The 18,079-nt window shown below is 25.4% G+C and overlaps 1 protein-coding gene across 4 annotated transcripts in view; it reads left to right on the top strand.

Annotated features, from left to right (window-relative positions):
* The window catches only part of LOC136973791 (sarcolemmal membrane-associated protein-like), a 60,123-nt gene that overhangs the window by 38,399 nt on the left and 3,645 nt on the right, over positions 1-18,079 (top strand). For 2 of the 4 annotated variants that reach the window (XM_067268558.1, XM_067268557.1), the window contains exons 6-17: positions 2,026-2,121; positions 5,167-5,238; positions 5,374-5,451; positions 12,182-12,244; positions 13,774-13,911; positions 14,727-14,837; positions 14,905-14,962; positions 15,035-15,112; positions 15,196-15,240; positions 15,317-15,379; positions 15,455-15,625; positions 15,834-15,896. In XM_067268558.1, coding sequence (XP_067124659.1) covers positions 2,026-2,121; positions 5,167-5,238; positions 5,374-5,451; positions 12,182-12,244; positions 13,774-13,911; positions 14,727-14,837; positions 14,905-14,962; positions 15,035-15,112; positions 15,196-15,240; positions 15,317-15,379; positions 15,455-15,625; positions 15,834-15,896 — 1,036 coding nt within the window. The remainder of the gene's footprint in view (positions 1-2,025; positions 2,122-5,166; positions 5,239-5,373; positions 5,452-12,181; positions 12,245-13,773; positions 13,912-14,726; positions 14,838-14,904; positions 14,963-15,034; positions 15,113-15,195; positions 15,241-15,316; positions 15,380-15,454; positions 15,626-15,833; positions 15,897-18,079) is intronic. The other 2 variants (XM_067268559.1, XM_067268560.1) reach the window with 2 other exon arrangements.

Here is an 18,079-nt window from a genome sequence, read left to right as displayed (position 1 = left end):
AAACATTTGGCTGGGTATTTAAACACTATTGAATAATGTTTAAATACCCAGTAAAAGTGAGATAACAGTTCTTCATTTTTATGTTTTATTTATACTTGAAATGTGTGCTTATCTTATGGTATATGTATATTTAATAATTTGATTTGTACACCAGATTTTAATATGTAGCAACTGAAGAGAGACAATATGAGTCTGAAATGCATTTTGTTAAAGCTACTTAGAAAGAATAAAAACAGAGAGTTATAATATACAAAAGTCATTGTGATAAATAGTGTTGTTTTTCCCAAACTTAAGTTACTGAAATAATAATTTGATAACCAGAGCAACTTTTTACATTTACTTTACATTAAAGAACTTGCAATTAGACTTGAGAATTATAATGGTATTTTTTTATATACTAATTGTCACTTACCATGATTTGTTTTGGGTACTTCAAACACAATTTGACTTTTTAATTTTTCATTATTTGAAAGGTTTTCTTCATCTCTTGTCTTTTTTATTGTGATGTTTTGTACATATACAAAATATTAATTGGTCCAAACATAAAATTAAAATGATAGATTTAAATTTGCACTTTGCCACTCAGATTAGATTGAATCATTGATATAGAGGCTATTCCATTTTAATCAATACATGCAAATATCTCAAGAAATTTTCATCTTACAAAAAAAATGTTTCAGAAAAATTTGTTACTGTATCAAGGGGATCACAAGATGGTGCTATCAGTTTCCCCATAAATGGCACTATTATTGGTGAAAGCGTGGTCAACTTTACTTTCTTGAATAGAAACCTTCAAATGCTTAAAATTATAAGTGCATCCTTCAAAGCAATGTTTTAGATAAAAGTTTATCTATTTTATATGTAGAATCATAATATGCAATGAAAAGTGAAAATTGATATTAGTTTTCTCTTTAATAATCTTTCAACTTCATTTTGTAATTCTTGTTGATTTATTTTTTCAAGTAGTTTTTTTGTTAGTTCTGGCATTTTCTGGAATTGTGATGTATATTTCCCATATCTTTTCCTTTCACTTTCAACAACTATTGCCTTACATATTTAGTATCAGATGCTGTTTGTTTACATCTGAAGTTCTGAAGAAGTCTCTTGAGATTTTGACCTGTGTCATTTTCTAATTATTTTTTTTTTTTTTAGTGTGATTTTAATAGTTTTTATTATGTGAACACTGTCATGGCATTGTTTGTATCCTGTTTCTGCAGTGCCATTGTAGCCACTAGCCAATTGATCCATAATTTTGTCCTTTATTTTATGAAGCCAAACAATTATGTAGATACGTTCGATTTTGATAACACTGGTTTATATAGCCTGTTCTCAAGTTGTTAAATTTGTCTTCAGTTTCTTGAACTGAATTGAACCTGGAACTTAGGATAGATTTTAATCTACTTTTTCTTAAACATTTTGTACATAATTTTTTATTTTTATTATTATTAACTTTCATTGCATTTTCACTACAAAGACAGTCTTTTAGATGACTCATAAAAGACTAAATAGATTCCATTTGCTTAGTTACTTATATCATTTGATATATTATTGAAAATAAGTCTCGATCTTGAATAGTGCCAAACATTTTCCTGTCTTTGCCTCAATTTACTTATTTTAAAGGATCATATACTTTATGCATTAAAGTTTAGTAAGAAACAATAGTAATAGACTCAATAATTTCAAATATGTTGTTGTTTTAACATAATATTTTAAAAAATTGTTTGAAAATAGTTTATAATATTTTAAATTATTAATAAAAAAAAGTTAATGAATATTATCGAATTGCTTAATACTTTATATCTCAAAATGTTTAAATATACTAAATTAATTCAATAAAATCATGAACTTTAATTCTTTCATTTATTTTTCAGAATTATTATCTGTAATTTGTTAATTGTAAGATGCAATAAATTTTTTACTATTTCAAAAACTTTTTCTTTTAAGTATCAAATTTTATTTCTTAAAATAAATTGTGAAAAATGTGTGTATTTATAATTTTATAAAATATAGATAAATTCATTTCAGGAAGCACTTCATCGGGAACAAATTTTAGAAAATAAACTTATTACTTTACAAAAAGTTATGTCCAGTACCCAAGAAGCTTCAGATAATGGATGGAAGGTATGTTTTGAAATTTGCTCTATTAAGTAAGAAAATACTATTTAATAATAATATGAAGTTCAGCTACGAAAAACATTATGTATATGTTTTTAAAAATATTGTGAACAGTTTAATATAATTTATATATTAATTTACGATTAATAAATGAGTGAAATGTTTGGAAAAAAGCTAAAATTTTGAGCATCATTGTTTATATATTATTAATAGTAAAAGTAATTTTACTTAAGTTTCAGTCAGTTTTTTCAAGCTCTTTATTAACTAACTTCTAGTGAGCAAATCTAAATACAAGTACAGATTGAAATTCTACAGTTAGTTGAATTTTTATATAATTTTTTTTATATGAATAAATATTTAATATTTGAATAAATCAAGTAAAAGAAATGTTACTAGAAATCAATTTAAAAAAATGAAAATCTTTTCAAATTATAACAAAGAAAAAAAATTCATTTTTTGTCTATATGAGTTAACAAATGAAAGTAATATTTATTTTTTTTAAATGATGTTATGGTAAATATGATGAATAATAATTGCAATTTTAAAAGTTCTGTATAGTTTAGTGTTGGAGTAAGGATATGAATTTTGTGACATGACATATGTAGACACTTGATATATTATCCATTGTTAATTTGAATATAATTTGAAAATACAGTATAAGTAAAGTACTGTATATCTAAATGAAGTAGGCTGTTTAAGGGCTCTATAACAATAGAATAGATCACTTCAAACAAAAATTCATTTTCATAAAGTATATTTGTATTATAGAAGATCTAAAATGGGTCAGCAAACTATGGCACATGGGAAGATTTTCAGTGGCACTCTGATTGAATAGAAATGTAGCAAAAATTATATTTTAATTATTAATTACACATTTAAACAGAATTCATACTTCAGAGAAGACCACGGTACATTAAAAATGAACCTCTTGTTTGTATATCTTTATTACAGTGCATGCATTTTTGCTTTGTGTCATCATCTACGTGTTATGCAAGCGCTTCACATGTAAGAACATAATTTAGTTAACAACTTAACTTTAAAATTATACATTTTTGAAGTCCGTTATAACCAGACTAATTTTGATAACATATATAATAAACTTGATAGAATCATGTCAGCACTCGGAATACACTATAACTTACATTTGGAACAACACCACTGAAAGGTTACCAAACCCTGTTCTAAAATATTCTAATGAAAGAATAATTTAATTTAAAAAGGGAGAAAAATAACACAAAGTATCTTTAACATTTAGTTTATTTTTAAATGAAAACTAAATGCACTAAATAAATAAATTAGCAAATCAGACAATTAATGTAAATATAAAATTACAATAAAACTTGATTATTCACCTTCATTTGTATTTTGTATGATAAACTTTTCAGAATATACAATTTTCAATTTTATTATTCAGTGTTGTTTTTATTTTATTTATAGGTAAGATAAACAGGACTGATAAATTTATTACAAATTCAAATTTTATATACAATAAACCAATATTTTATAATTTTCAACTGTATCTTACAAAAAAATACATAAATTCTAATTGTCATTCTTTAATTATTTCTTTAAACTATCAGATGTACTTACAGTTACATATTTATGTAGTAAAAGAAAAGAACCTGATCTGTTAATGCAGAACACTTATTTTACAAATAATCCCAATTTCCAAAAATCAATAGAACATGTATTGGAGGTAGATGCTAAATGAGGATTAATAATAAAAATAAAATTAGTAGAAGTGATTTTCTTTAGAAAATATATATTGAATCTAACTGTTAACTTGTAAATTATTATAAAAACATATCTTCATAAATGCATTTTAATTATTAGCAAAGCATTTATTCTATTTTTTTTTTTTTCTTTCTTTCTTTCAAAAATTTATTTCAGTTGATTAAACAAATAAATAGTTAATAAACAAATTATTATTAAATTAGACTAATCTAATATGTTTTTTAGAATGATAAATATTTTACTCTGAAAGACCACATATGAGAAAATTATATACTATTCAATAATTATACTGGAAATAAAATTACATTAATTTTATAATGATTAATGTATATAATTTTAAAAATGTTTGATTAAAAAAGTTCTTACATATGTAATATATATTCTATGTGCTTAAACACGAAAACTGGTTTAGAATACTGTGATTTGAATGTTAAACTGTAAAGACCTGATGATGGAATGATGAACATTCCAAAAACATTAATCATTCATTTAATAAAAAAAATATTTTCTGGCTTCTTCAAAATATGAGTTTGTTCAGCTAATCAGTTTCTTTTTCCATTGCAATTCAATATTTTTTAATTTCTGATTGGATTTCATAGTTTCTGTAATTTTAAGTTACCTTAATTTAAAAATCAAAAATAATGAATTTTTTCTTAAGATATCTTTAATATAATGAATAAACAGTTTCAGCAATTTAGTTGCTTTTTAAAAAGCAATTTATGGATTCCTATGTATAATAATTGCAAAATATTCAGCTCTGTTAATGCATAGACTTGCATGCACTATTTTAATAAAAATCTTGTATGTGTGTATTTGAACATCAACAGACCTGAACTTTATATGTTACTATATAACTAGAAAAGTTATTAAATACAAATAATATTATAATATAAAATTAATACAAGATAAATTTAAATATTATTTGTGGTGTAATTTAATCTGATTTACTACCTAATCTTCAACAGAAATAAAATTGTCATTAAAATGGTAGAGATGAATAATCACGTCTTCATTTATGAAGTTCTGACAATGTTTTCATTATTATTTTTCCTTTCACTACAATATTGATGGCATCAATGCCAGCCAAAGTATAAATTTATATAAATGCAAAATGTAAACAAAACATATAATAATGTTTGATTACTCAGGGCTGAAAAAAAACTATGATCTGCCTTCAATGCTAACCGTAAAAATATATGAATTAAATAATGTAACAAATGCATTTACATGTTTGTCATATTGAACACATTGACATAATTGTTTAACAATGTAATTTGTAAGAAATATAGGTTTTAAATTTAAAATTTAAATTTTCAGGCTTTAATTGATGAAGATAGACTTCTTAGCAGAATAGAAACTTTGGAGAGCCAATTACAAGCTTGTTCAAGAGTAAATTAAAAAATTTTATTTTGCTAAAAATATTTTATTTTTCAAAATTGTATATTCTAAAAATAAAACATTTCTAGATTAAAATCTATTTTATTTTTTATATAATTTTAATATTGATATATTCTGCATTAATAGAACTTTTCTGATGATAAAGTGAGAGAAGAAATTATAAAATTACAAGAAGAAAAGGATAAATATCAAAATATTGCTAAAGTAAGTGAAATAATTGTAGAATATTTTAATTTTTGAATAAATGGATGCAAAATACTATTATTTATGCAGTATTAACATTTGGCATTATTTTGAAATTATATTTTTAATTAAACTGTAGTAAGTTTTTGCTTTATGTTTGGAATAGATTCTTGGATGCTACTTTCTATATAGTCTCTATATACATGTATAAACTTCAAATAATGAAAGATAAAATTACAATGAATTTCAATGGGCTACATTTCTAGGTATACAAAAATTTGAGACCTAAATCTTTATATACAAATTAAAATTACATAAAATATTTATGTATATTAAATAATAAATATTATATTAATGTATTTGTATCACATACGTCTGTAATAAAATAGAGACTTTTTTGACCAGGAACATTCTGGCTGAAGATTGGTCTACATTGATGGAATTATCATTTGTTGTCTTTTTGATCAGTTAGAAGCTCTTCAGATTTTTATAAAATAAAAAGCTACCAACACTGCATTGACTTTTCTTCTAAAATAGAATAGAATTTTAAATTTTACTCTCAATCAGGATCAATCTTATCTTAACTTCTAGGGGTATCTATCCCTGCTGTTGTCTGTTTCTGTAAATATTAGTCATTTTGTAGTCTATAGGACTATAAAATGGCTTTTCTTGTTCATTATTGCTACTGTGATTTCTGAATCAGTTGTACAGATAAACCATTCAGTTCCTCATTTCTAAGAGAATGAGAATGGCTCTTCAAAAATTCATTGATGTCACTACATTAGGCTTGTTTGTTAAGTTCCAGTTTGTGAGTATTGTAGAAACTATATTGTCACTCTTTACTGCTATTTCAGATCCTCTGAAATTGTGTAAATTTAGACTATATTTTCTGTCTTATTTCTATAGAATGATTTGATCTCTGATAAGTAATATTGATTTGGATATTTTTGCGGTGATATATAAGACATCCAATATTCTATGGCAGAGTTGAACACATCATCTCTAAATGTTTGTCAAAGGTGATATGATTTAAAAGTTGCTAACACCTAGTTAATTCGTTATAAAGAATAGTATTTGATTAGATATTAATAGTATATCCATAATCATTCTTACCTGTCCAATAATTACTCAGTATTCTAGATCAACACAAACATATTCATCGTGAAAAATTATCATCATTATAAGAATTGTTATTAGTAGTAATAGTAAATATTGAATAAAAATAATCTGCATACTAGTTGATACAAATCTTGTAATGTTTAACTCCTTTTTGTCTAATCTGTTGTAATGAGAACTTTCATTACCTGAAAGTTTCAAATGACATTCATTCAGGTGGCTTCAGTTTTATTCTTGAAACATTTTATCAAGAAGAAAAGTTAAACAGCTCTTGACAGTTTCATTATTGAAAATTAAGACTATACAAACAAAGTTTGAGTTTTTTTGCCTATTTATATCCTTTTTATTCCAGTCTAGGAACCACAAACAGCTGGCGACTTGAAGTAACACTTCTAAAAGTAACGGATGAATACAATCAAAAACTTACACACAATTAAAAATTATCTCGACGTTGACCCCATTTTGTAGGCTATGACGTCTACAAACATTAAAAATCATTAAAATTCTTCATGACAGCATTCATATTATATAATTGCATTTAAGCTGAGAGTCCTCTGGTGGTTTTCGGGCAGCCTAGAATTATTTACATAATTGTACATAGAAGTCCAGGATTATTTTGACTAATTTCATTATTGAAAATTGACAGATTTAAATTTAAAAGTTTGTTTCTCTACATTACAGAGAGGTCTTAAGGTATCTTCTTCCAATTGAGGTTAATCTCATCCATATTGAAAACAAGATCAGATGAATATTATAGTTGTCCTTCTTGCATAACTTTCAACACTAAATTAATATTTGAAAAACAACATGCCTCTCAGAAAATGAAAAAAAAATCTTAATTCATTAAATATCATCAAAATTACTTAATGAAGTAAAGATTTTGATTTTTGGAAAAATCATTGTTTTTAGTTATTTTCTTTTTATGGTGTATATTGTCATTTTATCAGCATTTTTCAGGACTATTGTTATAATTGAGAGATACGCCAATCTTCAATTTATGTAATAATTTCAATTATTTTCTGATGTTATAGATTTGCATGGTCTTTTTAACCACATTTTCATTGGCAATTGAACTTATGATTAGATACTACCCATTTTTTATTTGCCTTAAACTGAAAATTGTATTTAAAAAATTTAGAATAAAAAGATTAATCTACACAATAAATTGCTAGAATATAATGTAACTAGTTACAGAAAATTACAACAGGCAATTTCAAAAATTAAGTTTGATAAAATTAGGTATACAGGTATCTTTCATACAGTGCAGTACTTCTACAACATGATTTCATTCTAACATTGTTTTGGAAATTCTCCATACAAAATTTCATAATTCTTAAGTGTGAAGTTTGTTATTTGATATTTTTTTTATTTAAGTAAGCACGCATGTGTCTCAAATTTGTCCACAGATTTTAGAATATTGAAATTTTCAAATTATTTTGTGCTTTTTGTCAGGTTTACTTTAATGAAAACTGATAGAACAAGGAAGAAAAACATTGCACTAACTTTTCTATCAACCAGATATTGTTGTAGTTGCTTTCAGGCTTTAGCCCTTCAGACTGATACCTTGTTCCCTTTTTATAGATTAATCTTTGTATTTAGAAAAGTTTATTTCAACATTTTTAGGTAAGTGTTATTAACTGTTTTTTAGCTTAGTAGGCAAGCAATCATTCATAAAATGACAAATGAAATACGGCAGTATCTTGGTATTTGAACTCAAATTCGGGAAAAAAGTCGCTCAGTATTCAACTGAACAAACATGACCAGCTAAAACAAATTAACAATTTTATTTCGTCATCCACAAAAAGTTTTTATGTTAAAGTAAAAAATATGCTGCTGATACTTCTGATCAAGACAAACAAAAAAGCTGAGATGATGACAATACTTTGTAAAAAGAAAATACCCTCGTTTAACTGAAATTAATATTAACATGTAATACAGTAATACAGTACTTTTAAACTTAATTGTGATTGTTAATTAATTATTAATTGGAAATAAGTTATTGATTGCTTTGATAAACATATTCCTCTTAGCAAAAGTATACTATTCTTTTTTGTTACAAACTTCTGGAACCCAATGTTTTGCATTAGTCCTATGTTTCATATAGCACAGATTTGCATAAAACTGCACTTTTTTGCAACATAACTACCATGTTATACAAGGGATACCTGTACTATTAAAAAGCTACAACTGCACACTACACTATACTGTTTCAAATGAACACAAACAATATACAGTGGGTAATCAGTTAACAAAAATCAGATAATGAACACTTTCACGAAAGATTTTGACATTTGGACAATGAACACCTCACAGAACAAACACAAGAAGAAATTTCGTAAAATAATGAATACCGATTGGTCTTCCCTTGTCTTCAAGCAACAATTCGAAACTTTTCAGAGCACGGCAGATGTCAACATCAACACTCACCCCTGTATATACTGATCGGATAGTATTCCTCTCCCTTGTAAATTTTTCTGACACAATTTATTATAGTATTCTTTTATTTTTCTGACACAATTTATTATAGTATTTTTTTATTTTTCTGACACAATTTTTTATAGTATTCGCAAGACTTGGGCGGGCACTTGTTAAGTTTTGCATCTATTTTATTTTCGAAAGATGGGAGTATAATAGCAGAGGGAGAGAGTGGGCAGATGTCCAATGTTGCTGGGCAGTATGGCTTGAAGAGGTCTACAGTAGGCTGCAGTTCAATCTTATCTAAGAAAAATACAGTATAATGAAGACTCAAGCAGCTATAAAGGAGTAACAAAAATCACATCTGAGAAATAAAGAACGTTGAAGAGCTTATAATGGAACCTGAAACAGATCTGATGACAGAAGAACATCAAGAACTCTTGAATGAAGAACACCAAGAAACTTGACAAGATGTTTTCTTCTGAAAAAGAGGATTAATGCCGATATCTGCTATTAAACGTCTTTTGAAGAAGTGGGAGGATGTCAGAACAATGGTTTTAGAATCGAATCCAAACCAGGTTGAGGTTAATAGGCTTGGGGATGTCTACAATTACAATGCTATTAATTACTTTCGAAAAATCCTGAAAAAGACAGAAAAGCAATCAACATTACACAGATTCTTTAACCCTCACAAACGGAAAAAACACGACTAATAAAAATGCGAGACTGTGTATATATGTATTTTTATTATTACACATAAATAAACGTAATAAGAAAGTATATATTTTTTATTTTTTATTAATCAAATTTCCATAAAAACCTATGGTAAACCAATAATCAGTTAACGTACAATTCGGATAGTGAACAAAGTCTCAGAATGGATTATGTTCGTTAACCGATCACCCACTGTATATCTAAATGAGAGTATCTACAATGTTATCATTAATGCATGCACAGCAATCTTCCTTGAAAGAGAGAGAATTTTCTGACAAAACAAAGGAAATTATTAGAAAATTTTTAATTTGATTGATACTAAAATTAATGTGAATGAATTCATAGTAAACTAAGGATCTATTGTAAAATCAAAGGGCATAAAAGAATTTATTACAATATGTTAGAGTTCTGATTTAATTCAAATAATTGATTCAAATAAATTAAAATTTATAAGCACAAATACTCAGTTATTGTTGTTTGATTTGCTCTTATGTCTTCGTTCAGTTTTATGGATTTTGTTTTACCAAAATAATTTTCAATTTTAAAGAAAACAAGAAAGTTATAAGTAACAATTAATATTTATTCCTATGAATTAAAATGATGCAAAAATACAGTATTTTATAGTTTTGGTTTAATATATTTATACAATCCTAGACTGTTTTGATATGTTAGATATATATATACACACTAGCAGGTGGGCCCGGCATTCCTTGGGCAAAATTAACAATAGTGAAGATTAAGATTATAACATTATAGTCAACCTTATCTGTTTTCACAGAATGCAAGAATTGAGATCCCCTGTTTCCAGACTAATTAGAGAATTTTTAGATGGGTCTAAAAATATGTTCAATTTCCCACAAAAATGAAAAAAACTGCATCTGCGTTTTGCATGTCACTTTCTCTTATCAATTCCATTGTTGCGTAACACTTCCATTGTTGAGAATTCCATTGTTACATAACACTTTTATTGTTGACAATTCCATTATTCCTGTTTCTCTCCTCCGTGGGGAGGAATTTTGAAAAATCCCTTCTTAGTATGCATTCTCATGATGTACCCTAACTGTGTACCAAATTTCAACTTTCAACTACTAACCATTTGGGTTCTGCACTGATTATGGTTATTATTATTATAATTATCATTATCATCATCATCAACTCGTCTCGATTATATATATAGATATATATATTCTTATTCAAATTATATTAATAATTTTTAGTTTTCTCATTACAGCAAATTAAATTGAAGTGAAAGATCAAATTCTTTCATTATATTAAAATTAATACTATTTACATTTATGTAAATACTAAAGCGCTGTCCCTGACAGATCTTGGGCAATCCAATTCCAAGCATTTCATGTTAATTCATGAACATGAAATGCTGGAATTCATGCAGTTTATAATAATTCTTTATAAAAACAAAATTATATATATTGATATTGATTAAATAACTGTAACTAATTAAAAATTTAATAAAGAATAATTGACAATGAGACAAAAGAAAATATAATTTATACAGAGAAAATTACTATTAAAAAAACTTTAAAGGTAGACAGATGACAAGCCACTTCTTAGACATTGTTATGGCCTATTAGATGTTGAAGGTCAAACTTTATTTCATATTTTTTAACACACACAACATTTGACTTTTTTGAAATTCAAATTTTTCTGATAATGTACTTCACAATTTCTTTTGAATTATAATTTCATTTTTTGCAAGAAGTCTGCTTCTTCTTAAACATTTCATATCAATCAATCAGTGCAATGTACTTTTTACATATAAGAGCATGCTCTTATAGAGGGACCAAATTAGCATTATGCTATGCAAAGTACCGTAAAAAAATCTTCATAGTATCAAAAGCATTTTCTTAATTTGACTTCTTATTTTTAATGATGGTTACTACAGAGATGTCACTGAATAGTTATTTTATCAATATATTTACATTAATATGGCAGTGTAGTGCTCTTATAAGCTAAAACAAACTGCCACAGATATGAACATGCCCTTGTAAGCAAAGCAGGACATGTTTCAAAAACAAACACAAGCACTTTTCACATATAAGAACATGCTGTTATTTGCATAGAAATACAATAATTTTGAGAAGGAATTAAGGTACTGTACATTTAGGTTCACTTCAACAAATGAATTACTACTATAATAATAATCACATTTGTAACTTGTATTATTACATTTCTAGTACATTTAAAATACATTTTAAAAAACTATTTGTTTAATCCATAACTTAACACTACTATTCTGGTCATCTGAGAATAACTTTACCATTAAAGCATGTAATTAATTACATCATTAAAAATGGAAAAATTATTTAGATATTTTTATAGTTATCTTAAATTTGATGGAATGTTTTTAAAATTTATTTTGAAGTGTAATAAATTATCTTAAATAAAAGTGTTTTTAGAAAATAAGATATATAGAATTACATTATTTGAAGTATATTAGTATTGCTTAGCTATATATAATATAATATATAATATTTTTTTTTAATAGGAATCTTTAAGGAAAGTATTACAAGAAAAATTGGAAGCAATAAGAAAAGTACAAGACTTAGAGGTATTTTTATTTTTTATAAAATGTGTTGTTTTAATAGTAAACTAAAAGTAAAAGATTTCTCAAATGATTTTTTTTTTTTTTTTTGCATCTTACTATAATACTAATTTGATATTAGTAGTAGCATTTTTGCATAATTGAATTCAAAATTTACATTAAAAAAATTAAAATCAAGACTATTTATCATTTATATATTTCTTTTTCAATCCTTTTACATCATTAATACTTGTATTGTGTATGTGTGTACTATACATGTACGGTACCTGTACATAAAATAAATTTACATAATGTACAAGACTTGCTCACTACATAATAGTACAGAATTGCAAAATGGAAATTTTTCATTTGTGGCTATAACATAAATTTTCTAGTTTATCACTAATATTGTCTTTTCTGATTAAAAAGAAATATCATAATATAGATAATACGGAAGATACAAAAACGTCTTCACTTTCACCCTTTTCAACTACCAGGAACTAACAAACACTCTTCCTTCAGAAATATCATAGCTGCATTGCATACTGATTTAATGAGCTGGATTAAAATTAATGTAAAATGACTAGACTGGTTACTTATGATATCAAAAGAAAAAACTTTTTACTGGTGGTCTAATAAAAACAAAATATAAAAATAATAATTTTATACATATATATACACACTAACTCCCTGTTCCATTTATCATTTTATTGCTAATGCAGTAGGTTTAAGTAAGACCATATTCTTGCTGTAAGTCTTGTATCAATTACATTAAAACTAATTTTGCTTTAAAATTAAATATATTTCCAAAGGATTTTCTAATTCATTTTTTTAATTTATAATTAATAAAAATTCTAGCAGTAATTTATTATTATATGCTAATCAGAGAAAAGCATATCAGTTATTACAACAATAGTAAAAAAATTTTTTGTTTTATTTTATTTTGAAAAAATATTTTTTTTTTAATCCACAAGATATGAAATATTATGCTCTGTGTTGACTAACAACAGTGTTGAAGTGATGATCATTGCATTGTCTGTGTAGCAACCGAATGCATTGTTTTAGATCATTTTAACACGTAATAAAATTTGAGTGCTGAAAGAAAATATTTTTTGTTTCATAGATCTCAATGTTATCTAAGAATGTTAAAAAATTTTATTAAAAATGTAGTGAAGCTGTAATATAAAATAATTTATTGTGTATGTATTTTATATATATAGATAATTGTTATTAGAAGCAACATTCTCATATGAGTTTTCTTTGTAATTCTAATGCTTTTAAATTAATATATTTTGAAACATGATTGTAAATTTTCTCATTCATGAAAAGTTTGATTTATGGGTTGCTTACAGATCTATAATTGTAATCTGTTTATTTCAAATGATAATATTTATATCTGATATTATTATTTGTTACATATTTTTATTATATAATATTATATCAAGTGTCATTTGTCAAATATACTTTATATAAAACTAAAAAACTTACTGAAAATTATAGCAAATTACTATTTATATTGTTATTTACTTAAGTTGACTTGTATAAATTATCTTTAGAATACCTTATCAAATACAGAAGAGAAATGTTCTCACTTACGGGAAGTGTATGATAATAGAGAAAAAGAACTCAGGTTATTAACTGAAAAAAATGATAAGAACCATAAAGAAATTATTGATTTGAACAAGAAATTGCAGGTAAATAAAAATTATCAATAAAATTTTAAAAATAATATTGTTAAAATTGATTAAAATGTACTTCATTTATTATAAACAAATTAATTAAAACTAATACATTTTATTTCTTCATAATAAATTGTAATGAAGTAAGCAGCACACTTTTAACAGTGGATAAGGTTGGAGGTGTATTATTTACTTCCTTAGGTTAACTACAGTGATTAGTTTAACTTCTATTCAACTTTTATAAAATTCTATAAACACTTGTATTATGATTCATATTAAGTTGACAATTTTACATTAACATGTTTTGAGATTTGTTGAATATGATTAATTATATATTATTATAAATTTTTTTTCAAGCATTGCTATATTTGTGTGAGAGAGATTAGTTTTGTTTAATAATATAGTATGATGAAAGAAGTCACAATAGTTTACATCAAAAAATTGTGTAGTTAAATACATAAACCATAATATTGCAAAATAGTTTGTATACTTAACAAGTTGAACATATTTACTAACTTATAAACATCTTATTACAAAATAATTTGGAACTTATATAACTGTAATTATAGTTTATATCAATTGATTTTCAAAATGATGTAACACAAAAGTGGAAATTGTTGATTTCTCCTTGTGAATTCCAAGATATGTTGTTTTCATTTACTATGAGTCATGTCTGTTATGTTATGAAGAGTTAAATAATCTGTCCACATTTTTCTTATTAATCCTAACCTAATATCTTATCAATTCTAATTCCAGGATTATGGTGTGTATAAAAACTTAGAGTATAAAAGTTTACAACAATTTTATTAAAAAAAAAAAAATTATTACAGGAAGCTGAAGAGAAACATGAAGAAGCCAATCTTAAATTAGAACATGAAAAACAACTTCTTGAACAACAGTTGGAAGAAAAGAAAAAAGAGAGTGAAATATTATCTGCTAAGGTAAAAAAAATATTCGTATTGTATAGGGGAGAAAAACAGACTATTTGACAATTTAACTGTTTTATAGATTGAAAGCATTCAAGCTGATTGTGATTTTACAAAACAGCAATTGGTTGTGATGAAAGGTAATGAAAACTTTACTTTTCTAGTTTCAAAAATTCTAATTATATAATTTACATATTTGACATTCTGTTTAGCTCGTTTTGAACAAATGAAAAAAGAACACAATTTGGATGAAAATGTAGACAGTAATGGAATATCAATAATCACACAAGGTTTGTCAAATAATACAAAGCTAAGAACTGAAGTTTTTTACATGAAAATGTGGATAATTTATTTGTTTGTTTTCTACATTTAGATGTTATTTTACCAAATGACGATGATGAAATTGGAAAGCTTAAAGGTACAATAAATTAAAAATTTTGTATATAGTATATATCATTTGTATCTAATTTAAGTAATTTAATTTAAAAATTTAGCTCAGTTAAGAGAATCCAAAGAAGAAGAAGAAAAGTGCAGTAATCTTGCTAAAGAACTTCAAGGTATTTGAAAAATCTGTTTTAACTAATGGCAATATAGTTGGAAATGATGACTTACTTAATCTGTTATATCTGTAGCAGAAGTAAACAGATTAGAAATTGAACTACAGAAAGTTCAAACAGAAAATGACGTAAATACAACAACTTTAACTATTGTTTATCCTTCCAATAAACCTAATGGCGATTTACATGATGAAATACAGCATGATAATACAAATGAACTTCAGAAAGAAGTTCAGAAACTTAAAGGTAGAAATCAAAAATTAAGAAGTTTGTAAATGTTTAATATTTGTTTTTTCTTTTGTATTATTGTCAAAGTGGTTTGAGAAATTTGTTGCATGCATTAATATTTAATATTTGTTAATATGTTTAATATTTGTTTTTTCTTTTGTATTATTGTCAAAGTGGTTTGAGAAATTTGTTGCATGCATTAAGTTTTATTCTGTTCTCATGTTAGTGCGGAATGACCATCTAGAATTATCTGTTCGTCAATTGGCATGTTCTGTAACACTTTTGCAAGGTAGTGGGTTTTCATTTTAATTCTTCTTAATTATTTTAATTTATTCTATTTTACTATACTTTTATTTGTTTTGCATGCTTTAATTAATTTATTTATTTTTAATAAAATTTAATAATTAATCATAAACTTTTGCATGGTTTTGGTATGAATTCTGTTTATTTGTTCTAATTTTTCTTATTTATTTACAACTTTATTGTTTACTAGTAAATCTTAACATATCACTTACAATTAATAAAAATTAACCAAATTTTAACAAATTATTACAGATCATTGTCATTTTATTTAATTTTTCTAATACTATTTGGCATATTTTATAAGGAAACATGATAAAAACATTGCTGTGGTTATATAGAAATGAATCATTGCACAAAAAGATCAGAAACAGAATTGTCATTTAATAATTCTGTTTTTAATTTTTAACATTTCTGTTCATAAAAATTAAAAGCAGAAAAACTATTTTTATACCTGATGTAGAAGTATAGAACATAGTACTATAATATTTCTCACATCTGTATGAAAAACACTGCTGAATGTGAACAACTATCCAATATATAAATAATGAAATAAAAAATGTTTTTATTTCATTATTTATATATGTTTTATTTAGACCTTTTAAGGTCTAAAGAAAACTTCTATAATTCAAATAAGAGTTTTAATCAGACCCAAAAAACAGTAGATTTATGAAGAACAAATGTTTTCAGTTATTTTCAATATCCTCTTTCAGATTCTCTTCTCATTCACTGTTCATTATCAAACAATAAGGTTTGTAAGGTGAAAAGATAGGCGAAGCTGTTCTAAAGTATTCCTAGTCTTAGTCTGTTTTAAATGCTGTTACCATTGAAGTTCCAGCAAGTGATTAATGAGTTTCACTACCCGATCAATAAATCTCATAGGACAGGGATGGAGAATTTTTTTGAGTCTGTGTGCCATATAGTAAGCATACTTAGCTTTAAAGATATTTGAAGCGTGCAATGCCATAAGGTTGTAAATGCCATTTTTCTCAAAATACGTTTTATTGAAGAAATGAATTTTAAATGCAATGTTTTTTTCCTACAAAAAAATATTGTGGCGATAGTGGCACTCTAAGTGGCTATATTTTGAAGATGAATTTATGTGCAAGCCATAACGTTTTAAGTGCCAAAGTGTAAGCCATGTGACTTTTGGCACGTAAAATGTTACGGTTTACATTTACATCATTTTGTTATTCCAATTTGTAATGCAGTGAGTTTTTTATGCAGAACCGGATAACTGAATCCCAGTTTATTAATAGTTAACCTGTATCATCTTATTATTTGATATTTCAAAATGATATTCGGACTTCCATTAATCTTTCAAATTTGAAGTTTTTAAATACATTTCAACTTTTATTACACTAAATTAATACCTTACTGTTTATATTTTCCTTCATTTATCATAATTATATTACAATTGATAAAGATTACAGTTCAGTTCAAGTACCAAAACTGTGGGCCCAACATTGTTGAAGCCAGGAAGCAGTCACTAATAGATTATTGCCAGTTTTTAATGTTAAAATTGATATTGAATTTGTAAATTGTGTTTAATAATTTAAATGTAAGTTTTTGATATTCAAAACTGTTTTTCAGCTGTAGAAACATTAATTTTATGGTTGCAATTGCTTTTGGCATTTACAACTTTATGCACTTGCACAATTTTGGCATTTACAACGTTATGGCTCTAACCCTGTTTTTAAACTTTTTTTGTTTCCTTACCATCATACTTAGGTGTTTGAAATTAAACCCAATGTTTTATTCCAAAGTGTAAATTGTTAAAATAATTTTTATAGCATTTGATTAAAGTTTGTTCATTAGAAAAAGTGTTTTTTCTCTCTCCTGAAAAGTTTGTTTTTTGGCATTTACAACATTATGGCATTGCACGCTTCATTTATGTATTCCAAAGTTTTACAAGGTTCATAGGTTTGCATTTTTTATGACATACTTTATTCCAGTCTTGCAGTGTTTGAACTAAAGCTTTAGACTTTGAATAATGATATTTAAAGAAATTAAATGAATATGCTTTAATTAGAATAAATGTTAAGAAGCTGATTAAAAAAGGATGATTGAAAAAAACAGATGATAAATTGAAATCATATGATATGTTACATGCCAGATGATTTCTCCATATGTGCCACTTTGGGCACATGTGCCTTAGGTTCACCACCCATG

Source organism: Centruroides vittatus, unplaced genomic scaffold (assembly GCF_030686945.1).
Source record: "Centruroides vittatus isolate TY-2023 unplaced genomic scaffold, ASM3068694v2 contig_329, whole genome shotgun sequence".
In the NCBI taxonomy this organism is placed as follows: Eukaryota; Metazoa; Arthropoda; class Arachnida; order Scorpiones; family Buthidae; genus Centruroides; species Centruroides vittatus.
The sequence above is the reverse complement of the archived record's forward strand: the minus strand, read 5'-3'. Positions and strand labels throughout refer to the sequence as shown.